The sequence below is a fragment of the Ruditapes philippinarum genome, unplaced genomic scaffold (genome assembly GCF_026571515.1).
Source record: "Ruditapes philippinarum isolate M1 unplaced genomic scaffold, ASM2657151v2 ctg2960_1_1_1_1, whole genome shotgun sequence".
Lineage (NCBI taxonomy): Eukaryota > Metazoa > Mollusca > Bivalvia > Venerida > Veneridae > Ruditapes > Ruditapes philippinarum.
The window spans coordinates 67,211-93,904 of record NW_026862374.1 but is presented as its reverse complement, the minus strand read 5'-3'; the positions used below and the strand labels follow the sequence as shown (position 1 = coordinate 93,904).

Here is a 26,694-nt window from a genome sequence, read left to right as displayed (position 1 = left end):
AACACATGCCCTAACACCGAAATTTGGTGAAAAATTGTTGTTTTTTGATATTTTTTATTTTTTTATTAACCTTTTACCCTATGAGCACATTGCGAAAAGTTGCCGTTTTCATTGAAAAGCCTCCTGTAACAAGTTCAAACTGCTATGAAACTATGAAAAATGCTTCAATACTAATGAAACGTGGCACAAATGTTGACTACACCATACCCTCTGTAACAGCATGCTCAATGGTAAATTTCCTGTTACCATGGCAACGGGGGGACGTCTCAAAATTGCCAAAAATCACTATTTTGCATTGTTTTTTCCATCAAAACTGATTTCAAAGTGCTGCAACTTCTCAATGAATTGAGATAGAGTAAAAGGCTTTTCAGCGTCGGTTACTAGTTACCCTAAGATCGACCTGAGGCCATTTTTAGCCTGTCACATGTCCAAAATTTTCTTGGCGATGAGGGGGACTACGCCCCCCTTCTAACCCCCAAACAGAAGGGGCACATCCCCCTTCTGGCAACCCCCTGATGTAATATTTGGATGGGGGACGGCGCCGAAAAAGTGGTCACTTTTTTTAACAACATTTCATCATAAACCGCTGAGCAAAATTCATCCTTACTTCACAGGAATGTTCCTTTAGTGGTCACATTTAAAGTCCTGTATGTTGTGATCAATGTGGTAAACCACACTTAGTGAAATTATATATGTACATAATTGTGCAAATGAAACAATTTTCAAACATCGAAAAATATGTAAAATATGTACTGCAAATATTTGTGTATATTATATGTAATCATTAAAATATATCCATTCATTTCTTATTGTAAGATTTGACTTAATTTTTATAGAAAATAATTTTTATTACCTCCTTTTATTTACATGATGCGTTAAATTCGGTAATATCTTTATAAACAATGATGTCATATGTTGTAAATTGTTTTCATCAGTTTTAGCAGCATTAAATATCAAGTTTAATTCATTAACCATTTAATGCTTACCAAATCCTTTCCAAGTTAGTCCCTTGATTGATAACTGTCACAGTTTTCTCCCTTTCCTTTTGGTGCCTTTGTCATATCCCATGTTTTGGCTCGGTATCTGGGTGCCATTCAAGTGTGGTTAGGTTGTGTCAAGACTGCGTTCTGTTTATGTCACCTTTCCTTATTGATATTCTTCTCATTTATTCATTTATAGAGTCATCATCGCTCCTTGATGAAAAAAATTCAGCTGTGTGCACTTTAAAAAATCAAGAAATCCTCCCGTGCTTTTTTCTGCTTTTATTTGCTAGAAATACACCATAGATATAATCTTATCTCTTGTAAAGATTTTTAAAGAGTAGTAATTAACAGTTATTGTTATTGAGTACCCTTATATGTTTAAAATGATGTTGAATAGTTCATTCTGGTTGACAAATTATTTTTTCACGTGTATATGACTGTAATATTATTAAGAATTCTAAAACAATTCAAATACACGTGGAAGCTGGCATTGATACTATGAATCAGTAAAGTAGGTCATTTATGTCCTTCTTCTTTTGCAGCTGCTTTACATACTAAATCATTTAAGCGACTAAACAGTGTTAGCTCACAATTGCAACTAGTCAAATGTCGCAAAACCAAGGGAGAATACACATATAAACGCCATGTGTGCATGTTTCCAATAATGAATCAGTCAAGGAAGAAATCGCTGCGAATTCACATGTAATGTTAAGTCATTCGCAGTATTTCGTCAAGAAAAGCCAACTCATTAACTTAAATCTGTCTGCGCCCTTTAAATTAGTTTAATTGTATCATATTTCTAAGTAATCTTGTAATGAATGTTATAGATAAATAATGTAGTGACAGATTAATGAGCGTGTAAACATATTAAAGATTGGCATAATAAGTTGTCAATCGAAAATTTGATTTGTAGGCACTTTAATTCGTTTCGCCTAATCAGAGACAAGCCACTTATGTATGAAGGGATTTCAGTATTTCCCTTTTGGTAGTTAGAGGCTATGATAAGCTTAGTTAAAAACAACTTTAACCTACACACATTCCTAGTGCAACATTAAATTTATGGAAATGATTTGGACATTTTTCTTGTAGTATGCCCTGTGGACTTCCACAAAAATGATACTAATCAAACATTTGTGTTGCTTTTGTGGTGCACTGTTTCTGGTTCTTGATTACTTAAACAAAATTTGGTCCAATCATGTTTCTTGGATCAAAACTAGCCTTGGCCTTGGGTTAGTTAATTGTATGAAAACAAAACTTAAAACAACTGTTTTCTCAATTGAAACAAAGGCTAGAGCATAGATATTATGTATATTACTGCAAATTCGATCACTACCAAGTTCATTCAAATCATGATTGACCTTGCGTAGTCTTTTTTGAAATACCTTTTTTGAAATGCAATGCTTAAATGTCAAGTATTCGTTATGTATCATCGTCTAATTATCCTCCTCCATAATTGACGAAATCTGATTAGATATTAGTTGACCAAGATTGTTCTACCTGAAGACCTATTTCTCTTTTTCAAGTTTTTTTAATCATATACACTATTAAGTATTGGTTGCTAAAATGTAATAAAGTCTTGGCTGCAAAATATATGTCACTGAGTCTTGGCCCCTAATTTAACGCTACAAAGTATTGGTCGTCATTTTGTACGTCTTATTTGATACTCTGCTACTTTAGAAATTATCGTAGATACAAACTAATGACGATTGTTCATTTTATTTGGAGATTTTGCTCTACCTTTCTTTTAGATTTTTTTAAGTATTTGCTTAAATGAAAATTGTTTATTTCATTTAGTTTTCATTAAGTGGCACGTGCTTAACATAAAATAAGAATAATTAATTTAATCGTATGCTTTGACCTTAATTTTAGTTTCTATGTGAGACCATTAAAATCAGATTTATGACTATACATCTTATCAAATTGGATGAGAGTTTTCCTGTTTAACTAATTTAATTGAAGACAGCATAAGCGCTGTTCTTGGTTTTTGTAATTGAATACATATGTAGATATTTAAAGATCATGTATATTGTAATTAAGGATGTCACAACTCTGAAGTGAAATTTATATATGTTTATAATTAATCATCTAAAACAATTTCCAAACATCCAAGAAAATGTTAAATATGTACTGCAAATGTTTATACGCATTATAAGTATTCATAAAATGTATGCCTTCATTTTTTATCGAAAAAGATTGCCTTAGACTTTATGGAATATAATTTCTAATTACATCCCTTTATTTACATGGGATGTAAATTCCGTAATATCTTTCCAAAAAATGCTTTTTTGGAACTTACAATATTCATACATCTTCATTTGAGCGTCATATTTATGATAAAAAAAACATTAAAAGTTGAGTTACAGGATTATTAAATTGTTATCTTTAGAACAAAAGATAATGTGGAAGTGTTTATGTTTTATCATTATTTATATCACTATCGATTATAGTTTGACCAAACTTCAACAAAACGGATGTTATTGTTATCCCAGACTACAATACATGATATTCAATTTAGTTTTGAATCTTTTATTAGATATTTATTTAAATTAATCACATAAAATTATTATGTGAATCATTTTATCTTTAAAAAAGTTATTTCTTTTATTAAATGAATTAGAATAATAAAGTCTCAATCTGAGTAATTTGACAGAAACACAATCTGTCAACAATTCCATTTTAAAATATCGACATAACTAACATAACTTGTCTATATTATGATAACAATTCTTAGCATAACTACATCTATAAGAAGGGTTTAAAGTAATTGTTTAATGTTTAAAATAACTTGTACGTTTCATTATTTACAGATGCGGCTATAACACAGATGTAACAAATCAAGAAGTAAACAAAATGGCAACCAGAGGTCAACCACAGACGCTAGACAACCGAGAATTTTTGTTTCGGTTACAAATACTAATCATTGATGGTGGCCTCCTGGTATTGAGAAATTTACTGGACCGGTCCCTGACATCTCAACGCATAACGCTCAGTGCGTGCTTGAATCAAGAAAAGCCAACAATAACACATTTGAAAAGGCGCGGCGTTATAACCCAGGTCCAATATGACGTGTTATTTCCAGCGGGTGGTAATGTCCCAACTTCGTCAGATTTGGACATCACGCTTATTATTTGTCTTCTTAGAAACCTGAAATGTTTTGGATTAAATAAAAAATTTGACTGGAGTGCAACACCAGCACCAACCGATGTATCAAAGGAAGCAGACATATGTCGGTTAAAGGTTTTCCGAAATAAAGTAAGTATATTCGAAATGCATTTTTTAAATTCCTGCCTTGGCAATTCAAAAGAATAAAAATAAATGTATATATTGGCAATATAAATATATCTACATATATTTAAAGTAATGAAATTCTGCAGAAGTTTAACTTAAAGATAATTTAATCAATCATCATACTTAAAGCACATATAATAGTACAACTTTTAATATTGCCTAGATAAGAACTTATTCGATATGATGCATATCTTTACAGTAGATGCGAAGTCATGCTGAAAAGGTTAAAATAAAAACATCTTAAACATGGATATATTTATTAATGTTTTATTTATGTCATGAAATAATCCATCACAGTATTATTCGAGGTTATATTGCTTTCATCAAATAGGCTAAGATATTGATATTTTCATAAAACAATTCAAAATACAACTGACGTTATGAAACAATCCAAGATATAACTGACGAAGATAAAACTGCCATCATGAATCAATCCGAGATAACACTACTGGCATGAACAAATACGAAATAAAACTGTCGTCAAGAGACGATCCGAGATATATTACTGCTGTCATTAAACAATCCGAGATAATGTCGTCAACAAACTATCCATGATAATATCAATCTGAGAAAATACTGCCGTCATGAAACAATCCGAGATAATACAGCCGTGCAGAAACAATCAAAGATAATACAGCCGTGCAGAAACTATCAAAGATAATACAGCCGTCATGAAACAATCCGAGATAATACTGCCTGAAGTCATGAAACAATCCCGGATAATAGACCATTCTTAATATTCTACGGCTATTTTTAGAAAATGAACCAGAACGAGGCTTAACTGACAAGCTGATAAGCAAGTAACATATATATGAGTGCATACAGTTAAATTGATCTGGACATAAATTTCTCATTTGTAGAGTTATATATTAAACAAAACAAAGGTTCACCATGACAGAAATCACTCCATAAAGAATTCAATTATACATATGTGAGGTATCCATTTATGATTTAAGAGATGATTAAGAGGAGAGATTTTTTTACTTTCCGTTTCAAGTTTGCTGTCATAATCATATTTCCTAGCATAATATAAGGTTTATATATAAATCTATGGAAAGCCATGGCTGTCTGATATTGTTCTTTTTCAATTTTTGTAACCATTTGGATAATATATGAGTTCACTTCGACTATATATGAATTGAAAACACCTTCTTATTTAACCGGAATCCATTGTATTAATCCACAGTTACAATATATGAAACCATACCGTCAGTGTATGAAACCGAGTTAGCAATATATAAGTTGATTTTCTCAATATATGATTCGAATTCTTCAATATATGGTACCAAAGTAGCCATGTATGGAACCAGATGTCCTTATATGAAACCGAATTATCAATATATTAATTCATTTTTCAATATATGAAACCAATGTATCAATTTATGAAACCAAAGTAGCAATATATGAGTTGGTTATTATATTATATGATTCCAATCTTTCAATATATGGTACCAAAGTAGCCATATATGGAACCAGATGTCCTGATATGAAACCGAATTATCAATATATTAATTCATTTTTACAATATATGAAACCAATGTATCAATGTATGTAACCAAAGTAGCAATATATGAGTTGGTTATTACATTATATGATACCAATTCTTCAATATATGGTACTAAAATAGCTATATATGGAACCAGATGTCCTCATATGAAACCGAATTATCAATTTATTAATTCATTTTTACAATATATGAAACCAATTTATCAATGTATGGAACCAAAGTAGCAATATATGACTTGATTATCACTTTATATGATACCAGTTCTTCAATATATGGTACCAAAGAAGCCATATATGGAACCAGATGCCCTTATATGAAACCGAATTATCAATATATTAAGTCATTTTTACAATATATGAAACCGTTTTATAAAAGTATGGAACCAAAGTAGCAGCTAGTATATAAGTTGATGTTACATTCTATGATAGCAATTTTCATTAACTGGAACCAAAATAGCCTATTTTCAAGCCAACAATTTGAAGGCCGAGGTCACTGGGTTCTGTTATTACAATGCATACACTTTTTCATGAAATAAATTATTATTTGACTGGTTATTTTTTAAACTTTGTGAGTAGATTAACCTTGATGTGTCCTTCTGGCCATGCCTATTTTTGATCAAAGGTAAAGGTCGAGATGAACTTATTTTTTAAATATGTTTTTGTTAATGGTCAGTACGACTCAATAACTTAAATTATGACATACAACTCCTACATATATAACGATAAATTTTGCCTGCCCAGCCCATTTTAAGTGAATGTGACGTTAAATTCAAATATTTCCTTATTCAGAAAATGTGCAGTATGCAGTCAGTGAAGCACGCTGTTCTTTAAACAAAGAATATTGGCGCGAAACTGTAATACCGGTGCAAGGATTGAATACAGCCTCTAATTAAAGCACAGAAGGCGCTGAATTTGTTTGGGTCTCAGAATGTCAGAAAGATGAAGGAACCAATTTGTTTTTGTATAGTGCCACCAATGCTTCCCAGTGTTTTAACTGTAGTAAATTGGCTATAAGACTAATTGCAACACTAATAGTCAATTCAATGTTTATTTGACTTAAATTTAAAAAAAAAAATGAGTTGTCACAACTGGGATTTGAACTCCAGACCTCTCGATTGATAAACGAGCGTGCAAACCCCTCGGCCACGGTGAGGTTATAATTATTCTAAATTAGCGTTTGTAACTCTTATTATTTCGACGCTAAACCTGTTGTTTCACACAGATGTAAATAATCATTGAGCTTACTGTTAGCATGTATATCTATAAAGAATGAAGCAATATTAGAAATCTTCGACCATTCGGGAACTATTTTGCTTGAAAATTAATGCGCCTGTCATTTAACAATCTTTACGCATTGATCTCCCCTGAATTTTTAGGCGTTAGTGTACATATAAAGGGAAGTAACCGCTTCAAAAAAATGGACTACTTTAGGCATCTGCAATTAACAGCATTAGGCTCTGAAATTTCGCTACCATTATTTGTTTGGGTCGTCAGATATAATGACATTTTCGACCAATATATTGCTACTTTGGTATCATATATTGAAGAACTGGTATCATATAATGTGAAAATCAACTTATATATTGATACTTCGGTTACATATATTGATAAACTGGTTTGATATATTGTAAAATTGATTTAATATATTAATAATTCGGTTTCATATAAGGGCATCTGGTTCCATACATGACTTACTTGGATCCATATATTGAAGATCTGGTATCATATAATGTGATAATCAACTTATATATTGATACTTCGGCTCCATACATTGATAAAATGGTTTCATATATTGTAAAAATGAATTAATATATTGATAATTTGGTTTCATATAAGGAAACCTGGTTCCATACATTGTTACTTTGGTTCCATATATTGAATAATTAGTATCATATATTGTAATAACCAACTCATATATATTGCTACTTTGGTTCCATATATTGATAAGATGTTTTCATATATTGTAAAAATGAATTTATATATTGATAATTCGGTTTCATATAAGGACATCTGGTTCCATGCATGGCTACTTTGGTAACATATATTGAAGAATTGGAATCATATATTGAGAAAATCAACTTATATATTGCTAACTCGGTTTCATACACTCACAGTATGGTTTCATATATTGTTACTGTGGATTAATATAATGGATTCCGGTTAAATAAGAAGGTGTTTTCAATTCATATATAGTCGAAGTGAACTCATATATTATCCAAATGGTTACATAAATTGAAAAAGAACAATATCAGACAGCCATGGCTTTCCATAGAATCTGTGGTGTTTTGTTTTATATAATCTTAGTAGTTCTGTTTATGTACAGATTCTTGATGCCAACGTTATTGCAAATTGAATCTTACAGATAAGCGTCTAATGACCTGTGGAAAATCTTTATTAGATGTGATTTGGGCAGATTTCATCACAATTATAAATGTCGTTTATCAGTAGTATCTAAAATAAACTAATACCTAGCCAAACTCTGTATACATGTACTTTATAGATTTTAATTTGTACTTCTAGTACTACCAGCAGATTATGATTGTGCAATATATGAAAAATGCCATAGAAAATTATTTTGATAAAGACTAAACTTTAATACTTTCTTGTGATATTTTTTTATTATTCTTTTATTTATCAAAATACCAATTTATAAACATTATAAGACCAATAATTATAATACATAAGACAGACTATTACATTTTGTCCATGCATTAATTATTATTTTTTGGTTTGGCTACATGCTCAGTCTCTCTCACATCATCTAGTGTAAATTTGCCTTTTTTACAAATGCTGGAATATTCAATGACACTTCCCTTTTTGAAAGTATCTTCCTTCATGAAAACCTTTATCAGCCATCACATCATAACAATTTTCAAAAAGTTCAAGGAGATCACAACATCCAACAGGCATCCAGTATATAATGGTGACACAAATGTTATAATATTATAGGGTTTCAGGGTCTTTACATCTTTTTTTGGTCTGTCCAGTTAAAGCCCCAGCCTTTAAATATCGTTTTATGTTTCTGTAGACCCACAAGATGTAGATGGTTTCTTGCACTATCTTCTTCATCTTCATTATGGACAATGCTGAAAGATATATATTATACCAAAAACATATAATTTATTCAGTATGAGAAAGAATTTAAATGATTTTCTTCTAATAGCAAATACATTTATATTAAACATAAATAAGCGTTATATGTATTTAAATGAAATTATGAATATCGGAGTTAAATCAGTGACTTTATCATAAAGATTACCTATCAATGAGCATTTTCTTTGGTGAAAGAATGTTTCTTTTAAGTGGCCTTTTGGAGTTGTTTGTTCAACCCAATGAAACACTGATGGAAAAGATTTTTTTTTTTCATACTCTTTCTTAGTGGAGTCCAGTTGTTATCCTCAGTTTAAAATGTTTGGAACACCAAATTAGTTGCAGTGACCTAAAATATGCAACATACATTTAGAATAAGGAATGATATTTGGTCAACTTCAAACCGCTATATATAACATAAATTTTAACTGATAATAATTTACAGTAAAGTTTCAATTGATATAAGCAAACAGTTCTCCCACTATTTTATTCTAAATTTACAAAATACGTTTTTTGTTGTTTTTTTTTTCACAAAAATATTATTATGTTCATAATTATATTGGTTAGAGTTTACAAAATATTATTTTTAGATGCTTACCTTAAACAATGGCCCTTTGTCCCTTTTTATCTATCCATAGTTGTTTTTTTCTTTAAATCTTAATCCTTTGAAAAATGGTAAATCATATATTTACCATCAGCATTGCACATAGGCACACAAAATGATAATTTAAACTTTTTTTATTAACACCCGATATCGTGGCTATGTAGTGAGATAACAGTGGTCAGTGTGTTTACATTCGTGCCACTTAAGCCTCGTTCTGGTTCTGGAATTCCAGGTATGCATATAATTTGAGAAGGGTCTATACTGCAATCAAGATAGAATGCGAAATAATACTGCCATCATGAAACAATCCGAGATAAAACTGCCGTCAAGAAAACAATCAGAGCTACTACTTCCGTCATGAAACAATCCAAAATAATACTGCAGTCATGAAACAATCCGAGCTAATACTGCCGTCATGAAACAATCCGAGATAATAATGACACTTTGAAAGAATCCGAGATAATACTTCCCTCATGAAACAATCCGGAATAATACTTCCCTCATGAAACAATCCGAGATAGCACTGCCGTCATTAAACACTCCTACATTATACAGACGTCAAGAAAACAATGCGATATAAAACTTACGTCATCAAAAATTTCGAGATGATACTGTCCAAATGAAACATTCCAAGTTAATACTTCCCTAATAAACAATCAGGGATAATACTGCGAACATGAAAGAATCAAAGATAATACTGCCGTTAACATGAATATTTTTTTAAAAAGTTCATACGACATTTCGGATGAAATTTTTCAAGTTATCATTACTGTCAAGAAAAACTCCGGATTATATTTATGTCATGAAATAATCTATCACGACATAATAGGAAGTGTTATTACTATCATCAAATCTGCTAAGATATTACTAATATCATCAAAATAATCCAAGATAAAACTGCCTTCATAAATAAATCCGAGTAAAAACTGTCCCCAAGAAAGAATCCGAGATAATACTGCCGTCATGAAACAATCAGAGATAATAATGCCGCCAAGGAACTAACTATCCGAGATAAAACAGCCGTCATTAAAAATAGAGATAAAAGTGCCGTCATGAAACAATCCGAGATAATACTGCAGTCATAAAACAAAAGGAGAAAATACTGCCGTCATGAATCAGTCCGAGCCAATACTGCCATCATGAAACAATCTGAGATAATACTGCCGTCATGAAACAATCAGAGATAATACTGCTGTCATTTAACAAATGGTGATAATAGTGCTGTCATTAAACGATCCGAGATAATTCTTCTGTCATGTAACAATCAGAGATAGTACTGCCGGCAAGAAACAATCCGAGATAATACTGCAGTCATAAAACGAATTGAGATAATACTGCCGTCATGAAACAATCAGAGATAATACTGTCGTCAAGAAACAATCTGAGATAATATTGCCTTCATTAAACCATCCGGTAAATTACTACCTATATAAAAACAATCCGAGATAATACTGCCGTCATGAAATAATCCGAAATATACATCGTAACTACCGTCATGAAACGATCCGAGATAATACTGCCGCTATGAAATACTCTGAGATATTATTGTCCTCATGAAACAATCCGAGATAAAACTACCGTCAAGAAAATAATCCAAGCTAATACTGCCGTCATGAAACCTTTCCAAATATCACTGCCGTCATAAAACAATCCTAGATAATATTTCTGCAATGAAACAGTCGGAGATAATAATGCCGCCATGTAACAATCCGCGATATTAGTGCAGTCATGAAACAGTTGACGATAAAACTGCTGACATCAAAAAGTCTGTGATAATACTGCTGTAAAGAAACAATCCATGTAAATACTGCAGTCAAAATTAATCATTAGATATTCCTGTCATCATGTAACAATCTTAGCTTAAAATGTCGCTATGTAATACTCTCAATTATTTATACTGCCGTCATGAAACAATCCGAATTTTTACTGCAGTCATGAAAGAATCCGAGCTTAAACTGCCGTCATGAAACAATCCGAAATTACTGCCGTCATGACACAATCCGAGATAATACTTCCCATATGAAACCATCCGGGATAATATTGCTGTCATAAAACAATATTAGATAATTCAGCCGCCAAGAAAACAATCTGATCTGAAACTGATGTCATGGAAACATTCCAAGATAATACTGGAGCCATGAAGTATTCAAAGATAATACTTCCCTTATGAAACAATGAGAGACAATACTGCTGTCATAAAACAATCCTAGATAATTCACCCGGCAAGATAACAATCCGACCTGAGACTGATGTAATGGAAACATTCCGAGATAATACTTCCCTCATGAAACAATCATGGAAAATGCTGCAAACATGAAAAAATCAAAGATAATACTGCCGTTAACATGAATATTTTTTTATCTAACATTCCGAATGAAAATTTCCGAGTTATCATTACTGTCATGAAAATTCCGGGGTTTTATTAATGTCATGAAATAATCCATCACGACATAATACGTGGTGTTATCACTTTCATCAAATATGCAAAGATATTACTATTATCATAAAAATAATCCAAGGTGAAACAGCCGTCATAAAACAATCCGAGTTAAAACTGCCACTAAGAAACAATGCGAAATAATACTGCCGTCATGAAACAAAAATAAAAATAATACTGCTGCAATGAAATAGTCCGAGATAATAATGTCGGTTTGAGACAATCCGAGATAATACTGCCGTCATAAAACAAAATAAAGATAATACTGCAACCATGGAATAGTCCGAGATAATACAGCCGCGATGAAACAATGCGAGATAATACTGATGACATGAAACAATCCGAGATAATACGGACGCTAAAAAACAATCCGTGATAATACTATATCATGAAACAATCCGAGATAATACTGCAGTCATTAAATAATCCAAGATAATACTGCCGTTATGAAATTATCCAACATATAACTTTTGTCATGAAATAATCCGAGATATTACTGCCGTCATGAAACAATCCGAGATTTTACTACCGTCATGAAATACATCTGGATATAACTACAGATTTGAAAAAATATGAGATATTACTGCCTACATGAAATAATCCGAGATATTCCTGCATTCGTGAAATAATCCGAAATATTACTATCGTCATAAAACAATCCGAGATTATATTGTCGTCATGAAACAATCTTAGATATTAGTGCCAACATGAAATAATCCGCGATAATACTGCAGTCATTAAATAATTTGAGATATTACTTTCGTTATGAAATAATCCGGGAAATAACTGTTGTTATGAAATAATCCGAGATATTATTGACGTCATGAATGTCACAATATGGATTACGATGGAAAACAGGCTGATCACAACTACCAAACAAAACAAAGCACAACTCAGTACAAACTATTTAACATTTAATTTACAAAAACAAATGATTATTTATAATGAAAGTAAATGGTATGAATGAATGAATAAAAAAAAAATAAAAGTTCCGTGTCACGTTTCTAATGTCCTGTCTAAAAGCACTTTTTCCCGGTGGCGTAACTCAAAACAAATACTCACTGATGCTCGAGATGTGACTCATTCAAGGCAGAAAGATCGATTCTGTACTGTCTACAGAGTGTAGATCCAAGACTGTGGATGTGGGGGTCTCTACGTCACATTCCCCAGATGTGACCCATTCAAAGCAGAAAGATCGATTCTGTACTATCTAGAGAGTGTAGATCCAAGACTGCGTCGCTACGTCATAATCTCTACTATCGTCGCTATGTTGAACACATAATTCAAAATTGAGGGTGAATCCTCCGAGTAGAAGCTACAAAATATAAAACATGGTAAATATCCATGGTACACAAATATGAGGTATAAGTATGTCCCTTTCGAATAGCCGGACCTTTGTCGAATTCCTATAAACAAAGCTTCTAAAAAATATAATGTCCCTTATGAAACGCCATACACACTGGTATAATAAATTCAACGTTAATTATATATCGTAGCACGTTGTAAAATAAAAAACATAAAGTCAGACCGGGTGCCACCTAAATATCGACGAAATCCTTCCTTGAATCAAATCCATATTATTTCGTACAAAACAATAATGATGATGAAGTGATATGAAAATTACTTAAAGAAATAAGAATTATTTAAAAAGAACATCTGCAGCAGACTTATTTATAAAGGACTTTTACTGTATTAAACAGGAACAAGAAAAATTATTTTAGTAAATATGAATGAAACACATGCATCATAAAATAACGTGCACTCAATGCGTTAACGGCCTTGCATACATACAACAACTATCAACAACTATTAATGATAATAAACAGATTACCAATATTCAAGGAATGAATGAAACACTAAGGTCATAAATCTACAGAAGAGAACGAAAAATTACTGTCAAAATGCAAAATAAAATTTCTATAAAACGAATATGTAATGAAAAATTTAACTGAATTACGATCTTCTGAAATAAGAAAAATTTACTAAATAAAACAACAAGAAAAGAAAAACTTACCTTACGCAAACCTAAAAATTTACACAACAAGAATATATCTGTCGGTCATAATGACCTTGTGCGTCTTTATACATATATATGCGAGTCCCCCAGAAGATTTAAAATACGTTCATTATATAGGCATAATTACCCTGAGTGGAGACGTGAAACATAACGTTCACGATTTTCTTGCATACCAGAACGCATGTGTAACAAAATATACAGGCCCGTATATGAAACTTATATACCATAAATAAATTTGCACTTTATCACAAAAATCTAACTTTTTTATTACTGGACCAATTTTTATGAAAGATATATAAAAATGCTTGGAATGATACCAAGAAATTTAAGCAATAAATAAAAATACTGAAATAAAAATTTTTTCACTCGATAACTCTGAATTTTACAAAAAGATAATACAATAGATTACATTGGATTTAGTATAAACGGAGGTTCGGCATGAAAATAGAATACTACAAAAATCAAAGTACTGAAAGCATTTCTAAACATTTACGCATTATGTAAAAATCAAAGTACTGAAAGCACTTCTGAGCATTTACGAAATGGTTTACTTTGTGACAATGAAACAGTCCGAGATAAATCGGCCGCTATGAAACAATCTGAGATAACACTGCGTCATGAAACAGTCCGAGATAATATTGCACTCATAAAATAATAATAGATAATACTGAGGTATTACTGTTGTCATGAAATAATCCGTGATATTACTGCTGTCATTAAACAATCCTAGATTTTTTTACCGTCAGGAAATAAATCAGGATATAATACTGCCTACATGAAATTATCTGAGATATTACTGCAGTCTTGAAACCATCCAGGATTTCACTTCCGCCATGTGACAATCAAAACATTTACTGCAGTCTGGAAACATCCGAGCTTTTGATGTCGTTTTGAACTAATGTAAGGTTCTACTGCCACCAAGAAACAATCGGAGCTTTACTGCCGTCATGAAATAATAAGAGATACTACTGCAGTCTTGAAACAATCCGAGATGTTTTGAGTGATTTAGTTCCTGGTGGTATGGACGTGTAAAACTGCAAACTGTAACATTTATACCCTACATTTTGTCGAAATCAAAACCTGTATAACTAAATACACGTATAAACAAATTTGGCATAATTTACATTCCATCGTTCTTATTACTGTGGACGTAAAATGGGTCTTAAATCTATGTGAACAACACATGTACCTTACTTTCATATTGAAAATTATCAAATTATCAATGTCTCCCTTGACAAAATAGTTTGTGTTGTTGTTGGTTGGTTGGTTATGGTAGGGTGGTCTGGAGTCGGGAGGAAGGGTGGGGCTAGCTTTTGTTACTTTTGATTCGGTAATTTGAGCTCATATTTCAGGTGAATCATATTGTTTTTTTATTTCAGATAAGTCATATATCAACAACGACTGCAATACAACAAAATGAGTTTACAGCTTGGTGGAATGATATTGAACTGGTGAGCACATTTCCCTTTCATAGAATTATTGTTATCTTTGTAATCTTTCAATCTATTTTTAAATGAAGAAATAGTATAATATACGGTAAATAATGTTTTCTTAAAAAATGTCAACATTTAATTGGATATTAAATTCAAATTTAATGAATCATATAACATCATAATCCATATAAATATGTAGCGTCAAACATTTATACGTATACATGTTTGACGCTACATGTACGTAAAAACAAGCAAAGAATTTCAAACGAGCCAATTTCCCCATGGAGACATATGAGTATTGAAATTATTTACAGAACTTCTCGCTCTATTTAAGGGAAACCATTGAGGCTTTTAGACATGACGGGACTGGAAATAATTTTTCAGACTATTGTTCCGTTTGAAGTAGGTCTCCGTTGCTTCCGGAACAAATATTCTAACCGTGTAAAACGACTAGATATTGAGATAAAAAGCAAAGCAAAAAAGCAAAATACAATTTTGAGCTTACCAGTCTGAGTTGATTTCTGTCAAAATATCCAATTTGATCTATTTTGGAATTTAAAATTTTATATTTTAGAATGTACGTTCACGTTTAAGATCATTTAATTGGAAATTTTTTTGGGTAAATTTTGGATAACTCCAACACAATGTGAATTATGTTGACTTATCTCTGCGAAAGCTTGGTGTATTTAGACAAACAAAACAACATTGACACTTTCAAGTATCAGTACTTTAAGAGCGTCACAATTTTCGGGTGCCAAGTGCATTCAGTGCTTCACAATTTTCAGGTGTCAAGCACTTTCAGTATTTCTCGATTTTCAGTGTCAAGTACTTTCAGTGCGTCACATTTTCAGGTGTCAAGAACTTTCAGTGCTTCAATATTTTCAGGTGTCAAGTACTTTCAATGTATAGCAATTTTTAAGTATCAGTACTTTAAGTGCGTCACGATTATTAAATGTCTAGTGCTTTTAGTGTTTCACGATTTTCAGGTGTCAAGTACCTTTAGTGTTTCACAACTTTCAGGTTTGACTAATTTTCGATATACAGTTTTTTCAGTGCGTTACAATTTACAAGTATCAGTGATTCCTGTCCTTCATAATTTTCAAGTACCAATTATTTCAGTACGTCACAATTTTCGGTAATTTATCAATTTAGTGTTATACAATTTTCAGGTTTCCCGTTCATTCAGTGCTTCCCGATTTTTATGATTCAAGTAATTAAAAAAAACACACAATTTAAGGGTTTCCAGTATCTACAATGCGTCACAGTTTTTAGGTTGTGCAATACTTTGAGTTCTTCACTATTTTCAGGTTTTTAGTACTTTCAATGCCAAATTTTGATGTTTCTAGTAATTACAGTGCTTTCAAATTTTCAGGTTTTCCAGTACATTCAGTGATTAAATATTTCATGTTCCCGGTACATTCAGTGCTTTACAATTTTTAGGTTTTCTGGTTCTTTGAGTGTGTCAATGAGATAGCTTACTAGATATTTTACAGGAAATATAGTTTAGAAGACGTCACTGGTGTTAAACTTGTCACGCCTCGGGGGTCATGGATTTTCCTTACTGGGGCTTGAAAAACGACCATTTATATTCCCCAGAAAAAAAAGCCAATTCCACATTTGCCATTCTTTTTCCTTAAAAAATCTTGTGTTTATTAGCAACAAGTAATTTTCTTCAATTATTGATGTAAAATTAAGTAAGCAGTGATTTCAAAGAACAAAGGAATTTATTTTATCAACATGTCACTTCTATAGAAGCCATTGACTCCCATTGCATTCATTGTTTCTCATAGCATACAGTAACTTTCCATGTCTCCATAGGAACCATTTTATTTCTTAGCTACCATTAACTTTCCATAGAAATTATTGATTTTTAATGGAGGAATCAAAAATTGACTTTCATAGAAACCATACTTCCAAAGACACCAATAGTTTTGTATAGCCACCAGTGAATTCTTCAACAACTAATGATTTTTCTCAGCAATAGCAACCCGTAAACGTGTTTGTGACCACTTTTCGTCCGGCGTCCGTCCGTCCGTCATCCGTAAACTTTTACTTTAAACGACATTTTCTAATAAACCGCTAAGCCAATTTCATCCAAACTTCACAGGAATGGTCCTTTGGTGGTCTCCTTTAAAAATTGTTCAAAGAATTTAATTCAATGCAGAATTCTGGTTGCCATGGCAACCAAAAGAAAAAAACTTAACATATCTTCTTTTAAAAAACCCAAAAAGTTTGAGCTTAGAAATTTGGCATGAAACATCTTCTAGTGAGTGTCTATCAAGTTTGTTCAAATAAAAGCCATGGGGTTAAAAATGGCTCCGCCCCAGGGGGTCATTGCTTTTCTTAACATGTATATAGTAAAAACTTAAAAAATCTTCTTTAAAAAAAAAACGAAAGAGTTAGAGCTCAGATATTAAGCATGAAACATCTTCTGGCGAGTGTCTACCAAGTTTGTTAAAATAAAAGCCCTGGGATCAAAATTGACCCCGCCCGGGGACACTGATTTTCCTTATATGTATATTGTAAAAACTTAAAAATATATTCTTTTAAATAACCCATAAAGTTAAATCTTAGATATTAAGCATGAAACATCATCTAGTGAGTGTCTACCAAATTTGTTCAAATAAAAGACCCAGGGTTAAATTGGGCCCGCCGGGGGTCTGATTTTCCTTATATGTCTAAAGTAAAACCTTAATAAATCTTTTAAAAATCCCAAAGAGCTAGAGCTTAGATATTTATCATGAAACATCTTCTAATGTGTCTACCAAGTTGGTTAAAAAAAAAGCCTCTGGGTTTAAATAAGACCTGTCCTAAGGGCCTATACAGAGGTGAGCGATTTCAGGGCCATCATGGCCCTCTTGTTAACTTTTGCATGATTTCGATGCAAATAAGACCTAAGTGATATCAGTAAAAGATAAAGACTTAATATCTGTTTTTCATTGATAGTAAACAGTATTAATTGTCCCTTGTCATCAAGAGCCTTTATAATAAGTAGAGCCATTATGACTCTTGTTCAGCAAATTTTGTTTTTCATGTATAATATTTTTATAAACAGATAAAATATTCGATAAACACTTAAAAAAGATCAACATCCAAACTTAAATGATAAAGTTGTTATTTAATTCCGGTTTTAGATACTTGTTCGTCGTAGTACTTCAGCTTTGAATATTCAGCAAACAATTGCCGAATTCAAAACTTGCCCTCTTGATCTGGAAGAAGAGAGAAGGATACAGAAAGAAATAAAAAAGTGGAAGGACTATGAAGACGATGTTGACCGTTTGAAACAGGAAATGACAGTCATGAAAGAAAATGTAACTGACGCGAAGGAAGACCTTGAAGACGTAAAGGTAAATGTAACTGACGTGAAAAAAGACCTAGAAGACATAAAAGAAAATAATACTGCAGTGAACAAAGACCTTCAAGACATAAAGCAAAAAGTAACTGAAGTGAAGAAAGACTTTAAAGACGTGAAGGCAAATGTAACTGATGTGAAGAAAAACCTAGAAGATGTAAAAGAAAATGATACTGCAGTGAAGAGAGACCTTGAAGACATAAAGGCAAATGTTACTAACGTGACAAAAGGCCTAGAAGACATAAAAGAAAATGATACTGCAGTGAAGAGAAACCTTGAAAGCATAAAGGAAAATGTAATTGAAGTGAAAAAAGACTTCGAAGACGCAAAAGAAAATGATACTGCAATGAAGAGAGACATTGAAGACATAAAGGAAAATGTAACTGATTTGAAGAGAAACTTTGATGAGACCAAAAGAAGGCAAAGGACAGGTTTGTTACTTTTTAAGCTTAAATATTTTATTGTTTAATGAATTCTACATTATTGAGATATATTTTGAAAGGCTGGGAAAAGAATATACTAGAATACTAACAAATACTATGAAACTTTTTTGGGTTAAAAGTTTCCATGTCAACAGCAATCATTCTATAAATCAATGAATACAAACATGTTCTTCTTTAGCGTTAAGATCCTGACGTTTCCAATTCGCGATAACTATCAACTCGTTTATTTTTCGTAAATATTTTCGTAAATTGCTTTGACAAACTTCATAAATCTATGCTTGTCCGTTTAATATGGTAGATAATTCCGTTTCCAGACCATTGCCTTTGCCAGAAATATAACCAATATAACAGTATTTAAGAAAAACGAAAATTGTCTCTTTCGAAGATTATATAATCGATTCCTTCCACTGCAAATATAACAAATTTAATATCTTGCAGTAAATATTAAATGTAAATCTACAATATTTCTAGGTTTTTTAGTCACAAACAACTTCAAGAAAATCTGAAAATGTGCCGCAGTATATATCAATGTACCCGAAACTTGTGTGTAATTTGTCAAACGATGCATGCACATCAATCATTCCCGTGGATGATACGAGTGATAAATAACTATTTAATAATTTTAAAGATTTTAAAATTTTAACTCATTTCATTTGGTTTTGTATCATAAATATAATGCTCAAATGAAGATTTATCAATATTGTAAGTTCCAAAAATCATTATTTGTAAATATATTACCAAATTTCCATTTCATGTTAATAAAGGGAGGTAATTTGAAATCTATTTCCTATAATGTCTAAGACGTTTTTTTTTCAATCCGAATGAATGCATATATTGTAATGATAACATATAATGTGGACAAATATTTGCAGTACATATTTTACATATTCTTCGCTGTTTGAAAATCGTTTAAGAAGCATTATTATATACATATATAAAATTTCACTTTAGTGTGGTAACAACCTTATTTATTAGTCCCCTACCGGTTTAACCGGAGGGGACTTTAGGTTTACCCTCCGTCCGTCTGTCCGTCTGTCTGCCTGTCAGTCCGTCAGTCCGTCCGTCCGTCCACAAAACTGGATCCCGCGATAACGCAAAAAGTACTAAAAATATTTTTTTTTCCTATGTGGGAAATTCTGGTTGCTATAATGGCAACAAATAGTCTGAAAATATGGCAAATTTAACACATAAACTGGATCCAGTGATAACTCAATTTTTGCTTTTTCACTATAAGTTCTTTATTTACCTCAAACTTTAAATATAAGTTTCTGGTCATCAACCACATCATATGTGACAAGGTTCACAACTCTAGCACACAAATTATCAGTATTACCTCCCTTGTACTAAGAATTTTTATGAAAAAAAATGTTGTCTTTTTTTAAATAACTTCTTTATTTCCTAATGTATCTACTTCAAACTTCATATATATGTTTCTTATTATCACTCAACATTTTTGAGGAGGTTAAATACTCTAGCAAGACTATTTCCAGAATTATGTCCCCCTTGAACTTAGATTTTTTTTCAAGAAATTGGTATTTTTTACTCCAACTTCTTCATTCCTTATAGGATTAACTTTAAAATCCCACATCATAATAATATGACAAGGTTGTATAAACATTTCCCTACTAGGCACGGAAACTTAACACATTACTGTGATATAGACAAACTTAGAACTCAAAAGATTTAATTCATTCATGTCATTCATTCACTGGTAAAATTGAATGGCCAATGGCCCATCAGAATGTTCTAACCGGTAGGGGACTTATGGATTGCTTGCAATACTATGATAATTGCTTGTTACATACAGGATCTTTAATAATTACAACAAAACGGAACGGTTTCTTTCTGTCTTCTGTCTTAAACATGCTTGTTAAAAGCATTGAAATGAACTGTCAACGTTTTACACTTAATAATTAACCATATAACCCCTTTTAACAGGAAATATTTTCTCATTTATTATTTACATAAAATCTTTGTCTTATTTGAGAATTATGTACATAAATGAAGGATCACCCTTGAGTGTACTTATGTGATGTAATTTCATTGACAAACCCCGCAAAACAAAAGTTGTGAAAGGCCTTAGACGCCGGCATGAATAATCAGACGGTTTCAAGGCACTGTTGGTTGCTAACTTTTGACATAATGAATTATTTTCGTAAAAGAAAACCAACAGAAACGCATGTGTACCAAAAAATACAACAATGGCAAACAAAAATTTGTTTCGTAAGTGCCGTCCGCATGGATAATTTTCTAGAAGAGTTCGATTTTTCTTTCTTTTGGTTAAAATTTACAATACTGTCCGTTCACAAATCTGGATCTTTGATAAAGCAAATGTATAAAAATTATTTTATTTACTTAAAATATGGTAGATGGCAGTCTGGAGAAAATCTGTCTCGTTTTCTTCTTCTTATGTTGAAAGGAATTGGTTGTTATGGCAACAAATAGACTCAAAATAATGAAAATGTTTTAATGAAACTTACAATATGAATAGATGACAGTATAGAGAGTATGCACATCATTTTAGCTTGACTCTGGGGAGTATATTGAGATGTGTCCTACTCATCAAGCGTCGGCCACCGCGTCCTGATTTTTACAGTTTTGTGTCGCCTTGAAAAAGGCTAGATATAGGGGTTACTTTTGTCGGCAGTGTCGACGTCGTTGTCGGCGTCCCCTTTAGCTTGTCCGGAACATAAGTCAGTCATTATAAGTCGGATTGTCTTAAAACTTGGTATGCATGCTTCTTATAATGACCCGAAATGCAGTGCACAAGAACCGGTTTTCTACATTTTTGAGTTATTGCCCTTTGTTAATGTTCATACTTTATTTTTGCCCGGGCCATTTTTCCTAACGTATATAAGCTATTGACTTGAAAGTTCATAGGATGATAGATCTCATTAAAAAGAAGTGCAGTGCACAAGAACCGGTACTCTGCATTTCTTATTTTTTCGAGTTATTGCCCTTTGTTAATTTTCATACTTTTTTTCTGACCGGGCCATTTCTCCTAAAGTATAAAAGCTATTGACTTGAAACTTCATAGGATGATAGATCACATTAAGAAGAAGTGCACAAAAACCTGTACTCTGCATTTCTTATTTTTTGAGTTATTGCCCTTTGTTAATTTTCATACTTTATTTTTGACCGGGCCATTTCTCCTAAAGTATAAAAGCTATGGACATGAAAAAAAAATTCATAGGATGATAGATCTCATTAAGAAAAAGTGCAGTGCAAAAGAACCCGTAATCTGCATAGTTAATTTATGAGTTATTGCCCTTTGTTAATTTTCATACTTTATTTTTGTCCAGGCCATTTCTCCTAAAGTATAAAAGCTATAGTTATGAAACTTCATAGGATGATAGACCCCATTAAGAAAAAGTGCAGTGCACAAGAACCGTTACTCTGCATTTCTTTATTTTTGGATGATTGCCCTTTGTTAATTTTCATACTTTTTTTTGTCCGGGCCATTCCTCCTAAAGCATAAAAGCTTTGGACATGCAACTTCATAGGATGATATATCTCATTAAGAAGAAGTGCAATGCTCAAGAACCGGTACTCTGCATTTCTTATTTTTGAGTTATTGCCCTTTGTTTATTTTCATACTTTATTTTTGTCCAGGCCATTTCTCCTAAAGTATAAAAGCTATGGTCTTTAAACTTCATAGGATGATAGATCTCATTAAGAATAAGTGCAGTTGACAATAACCGGTACTCTGCTCTTCTTATTTTTGAGTAATTACCCTTTATTAATTTTCATACTTTATTTTTGTCCAGGCCATTTTCATAAATTATAAAAGCTATGGACTTGAAACTTCATAGGATGATATATCTTATTGATAAGAAGTGCAGTGCACAGAAACTTTTTAGTTTTTTGCCCTTTGTTAATTTTTATATTTCATTCTTGTCCTGGCCATTTCTCCTAAACTGTATTGTTCACAAGCCAGTTCTAGTTACTCAGTAAAATCTGTGTTTCACTATAACTTCTTTATTTCTCAAGGTATTGACTTTAAACTTGAAATATATGTTTCTTATTTTCAACATCATATGTGACAAGGATCATAATTTAGCAGCAAACCTATCAGAATAACCTCCTTAAACTTACAACTTTCATAAAAGCAATATTGTTCTTTGTTTTACTTCTTCATTTCTAAATGTTTCTACTTCAAATTTCATAAATATCTTTCTTATCATCACTCACATTTCTTCTTTCTTTCTTTTTCTTTCTTTCTTTCTTTTTTCTTTATTTTTTCTTTCTTTCTTTCTTTCTTTCTTTCTTTCTTTCTTTTTTTCTTCAAACTTCAAGTATATGTTACTTTTTGTTACTTAGATCATGTGTGAGAAGATTCAATACTCTAGCCTGACCATTTCCAGAATGCCCCCCTTGAACTTAGATTTTGTTTCTAGAAATATGATTTTTTTACTCAAACTTCTTGATTTTTTAAACGATTTAACTGCCATATCATAATAATATGACAAGCTTCATCAATCTAGCGTCCATATATCCAGAATGATCTCCCCATTAAATTTTGAATTTTCCTTATTTGTTCTACAATTTTCTTATTTCTCCGTCGATTTACTTCAAATTTCGAATATATGTTCATTATCAACACCTAAATCATTCGGAGTAGATGTATAAATCTAGTGCCCGGATTTCCTTGGTTAATTTCATTCTGAACTTCGAATTTATTTGAAAACTGTTATATATTCATATTTTTAAGTTTCTTCTTTCTTCATGTATACGTTACCATCTGCTTAAGATTTTGGCATCACTCAAATCATGTATGACGAGGCTCAGAAGTGAAGCATCTTCATTATAAGAGTTATCTCCTCTTTGGTTAAATAATTGTTCTTTTAAAAATGTTATATACTGGTTTAAACCAGGCATGAATAAAGGTTTGCCCTCTGTTTACCCGTCTCTAAAAAACTGTTTCCTGAGATGACTTTTAACGAACTATGTATGGGAAGCTGCGTTCCCTATAACAGAACATGTAAAGTTGGTCCTTTTTTCAATTACTCGGCGGTAAAATAAACAGAATGTACTTCAAGCATGTTAAACCATTGAATTCCAGGTATTATATAACGATTGTCACATAGTTAATGTCACATGTAAGCGCATTTTAACTAAATTTCAAAACACATTTTTTTATTTTAAAAATCCGCGAATACGCTGTCAAATGAAATGGTAAGTTTTCATTGGTTAATTCGATGTGTGGGTCAATCATGTACACAAAGAAGAATTCTATAAAACTGAGTTAAAATTGCATAATTTGGATACATAAATTGTTCAAAAATAGCATATTTTAACTTGAATATCGGGTGAATACGCTACGTCGAGTTACATACCTTGTATATATATTATATAGTCAACGGGAGCTGGATAGTAGGTTTGTTGTTGATGATCAAAGGGTGTTTATTTTATGATAATTTGACCATTATTGACATGGCAAATGTGCCGTTCGCCTGTGGAGAAATAGAGGATATTTGTTTGTTTGTGTGTAAGATGAAATTTTATTTTATCGAGTGGGCTTTAAAACAGTAGCCACGAGTGAGAATACTGTTTTTAAAGTTCACGAGATGAAATAAAATTACATCTTACACAACAAACAAACAAATTTTCTTTTTATTTTATGCTTAAAAACAAGTTAAAACGAAATTTCCATAATATTAACGTTAATATTAAAATCTGTTTTCCCCATTGAGAGCCCTATTTAGTCGGAATTTTTCATTAAATACAAGAAGTCTTGAGCTAAAAATTAAGTTCGGCCATCAACGTTAAATGACGGTGATATTATTCATTTTATTAAATAAATATGAATGTTCGCTTGTTTTAATAATAAAAACAAACAATTTTTGTAGGAGAAAAAGTCCAACCATCCATTCAAATTTCTGTTACTTACTGTGAATTTATATTAGACCTGGCTTTGTTAAATGTAAGCGGCAGCCATTTTTTAAAGTTGTGTATTTCACGGGCGGAAAATAATTGTGTTTGATTCAGAGGAATATCATTTGGATTTGTTAGTCATACACCTTTTTAAAAGAAAGAAAACTTATTTGAGGATTGTAACAGACAAACATTAAGTGTTGACAGATGTGAAAACATTATAAAAATGCAGATAGGAAAATGGAAAACTTGGAAGCTGGCTCAGGAACGCTGGGTAGTTTACTTATTCTACGAGCAGATGGTTGCCATTGCTTTCCAATTTTTCATAAAGCATACGACAGTAATTGCTCGTAGGATACTTTAATATGCCCAAATGTCATCCAGAGCAGTTTTGCATGTGGAAGGAATGTATTTTTCAGACTGTAAAAAATGAAACAAAAAAATTTTAGAGACGAAATTTGGTGATTGGAATTTGAAAGAATAGAAGTTAGTTTTCTTCTTTTTATATTACTTTTGACAATTAAGGTATTTATCAATTTCAGCTTTGCTTTTTCTTTTAACAGCCTGACATTGTCAGAATTGTCAGCAAAAATAAAAATGAGGTACTACATGGGGAAAATCTTAAAAAAGTAGTTTCGTCATTGAAAAGTGTGAAATTATATTTTGATAATTTTTACTGTGAAATTATCAAATATAATTTTCACGGATAAATCAGATATCCACTAAAAAGCATAAAATAAAAGGGTATAATTCATCGCAATTCCTTTAATTACCGTTATGCATTTTTCAATCGATTGTTGCCTCCTTATATACTCGGTTCAAAAAGAAAGTGTGCACTTTTAAATGTAGAATATTTGGAAAATTAGCAGACGTTTCTTTTGCAAATTTGGCATTGTTGGTCCTTAGTACACAAAACATCGATCCAATATAAAACCTATCCCGTGCTGGCACGGAATTTTCGCTTTATATTGCAATACATAATATAGCATGATTTGCACGTGCAGTTCGAGGCGAAGGTACATGTCACAGGAAATGTGTATAAACATAATCCTTAATCCCGCTACATAAGGAAAAACACATTAAATTTCACAGCTCTTGTCACTGAACATGCTAAGACTGAATCAAAATCAGCAAATTCAAGCATTAAAAATGCTTACTCGTGGCGACAACGTCTTCAACGTCAGAAGAGCGTTTGGTTGTCAAAGAAACACAATATTTCGGTTGCGCCAGCATTTCCAGCGAACAGGTGTGGTAGCAGATCGCTGTAGACTCGGAAGACCGAGGGTTACAATCCTCGAAATGACAGGTTCATTACGTTGACGCACCTTCGACGTCGTTTTTAGATGGTGACAAGTTCTGCAAGGCAGTATGGTATCAGCAAACAGACAGTGTTGCGCCGCTTAAGGCAAGCCCGGCAACCCATTCGGCCAAGGAGGCCCTATGTGGGACAAGTGCTTACAGCAAGTCATCGGGCTGCCCGTTTGCAATGGGCAGAACGGCATTTCCATTGGGGGGCGACAGCAGTGGGCTCGGGTTCTATTCTCGGATGACTCTAGGTTTAGCCTTAGTGATCATGACGGTCAAATTCGAGATTTTAGAAGAGGGGAACGTTTTGCTGATAATTGTCTCATTGAGAGGGACAGATTTGAGGTGGGAGTGTTATGGTA

At 32.2% G+C, this 26,694-nt stretch overlaps 1 protein-coding gene across 1 annotated transcript in view; it reads left to right on the top strand.

The window, feature by feature from the left end:
- Positions 1-26,694, top strand: part of LOC132718913 (uncharacterized) — an 87,321-nt gene that overhangs the window by 18,356 nt on the left and 42,271 nt on the right. Inside the window, exons 2-4 of the mRNA XM_060702612.1 lie at positions 3,791-4,235; positions 15,305-15,376; positions 18,493-19,141. Of these exons, the coding sequence (XP_060558595.1) occupies positions 3,834-4,235; positions 15,305-15,376; positions 18,493-19,141 (1,123 nt within the window). The 5' untranslated portion in view covers positions 3,791-3,833. The remainder of the gene's footprint in view (positions 1-3,790; positions 4,236-15,304; positions 15,377-18,492; positions 19,142-26,694) is intronic.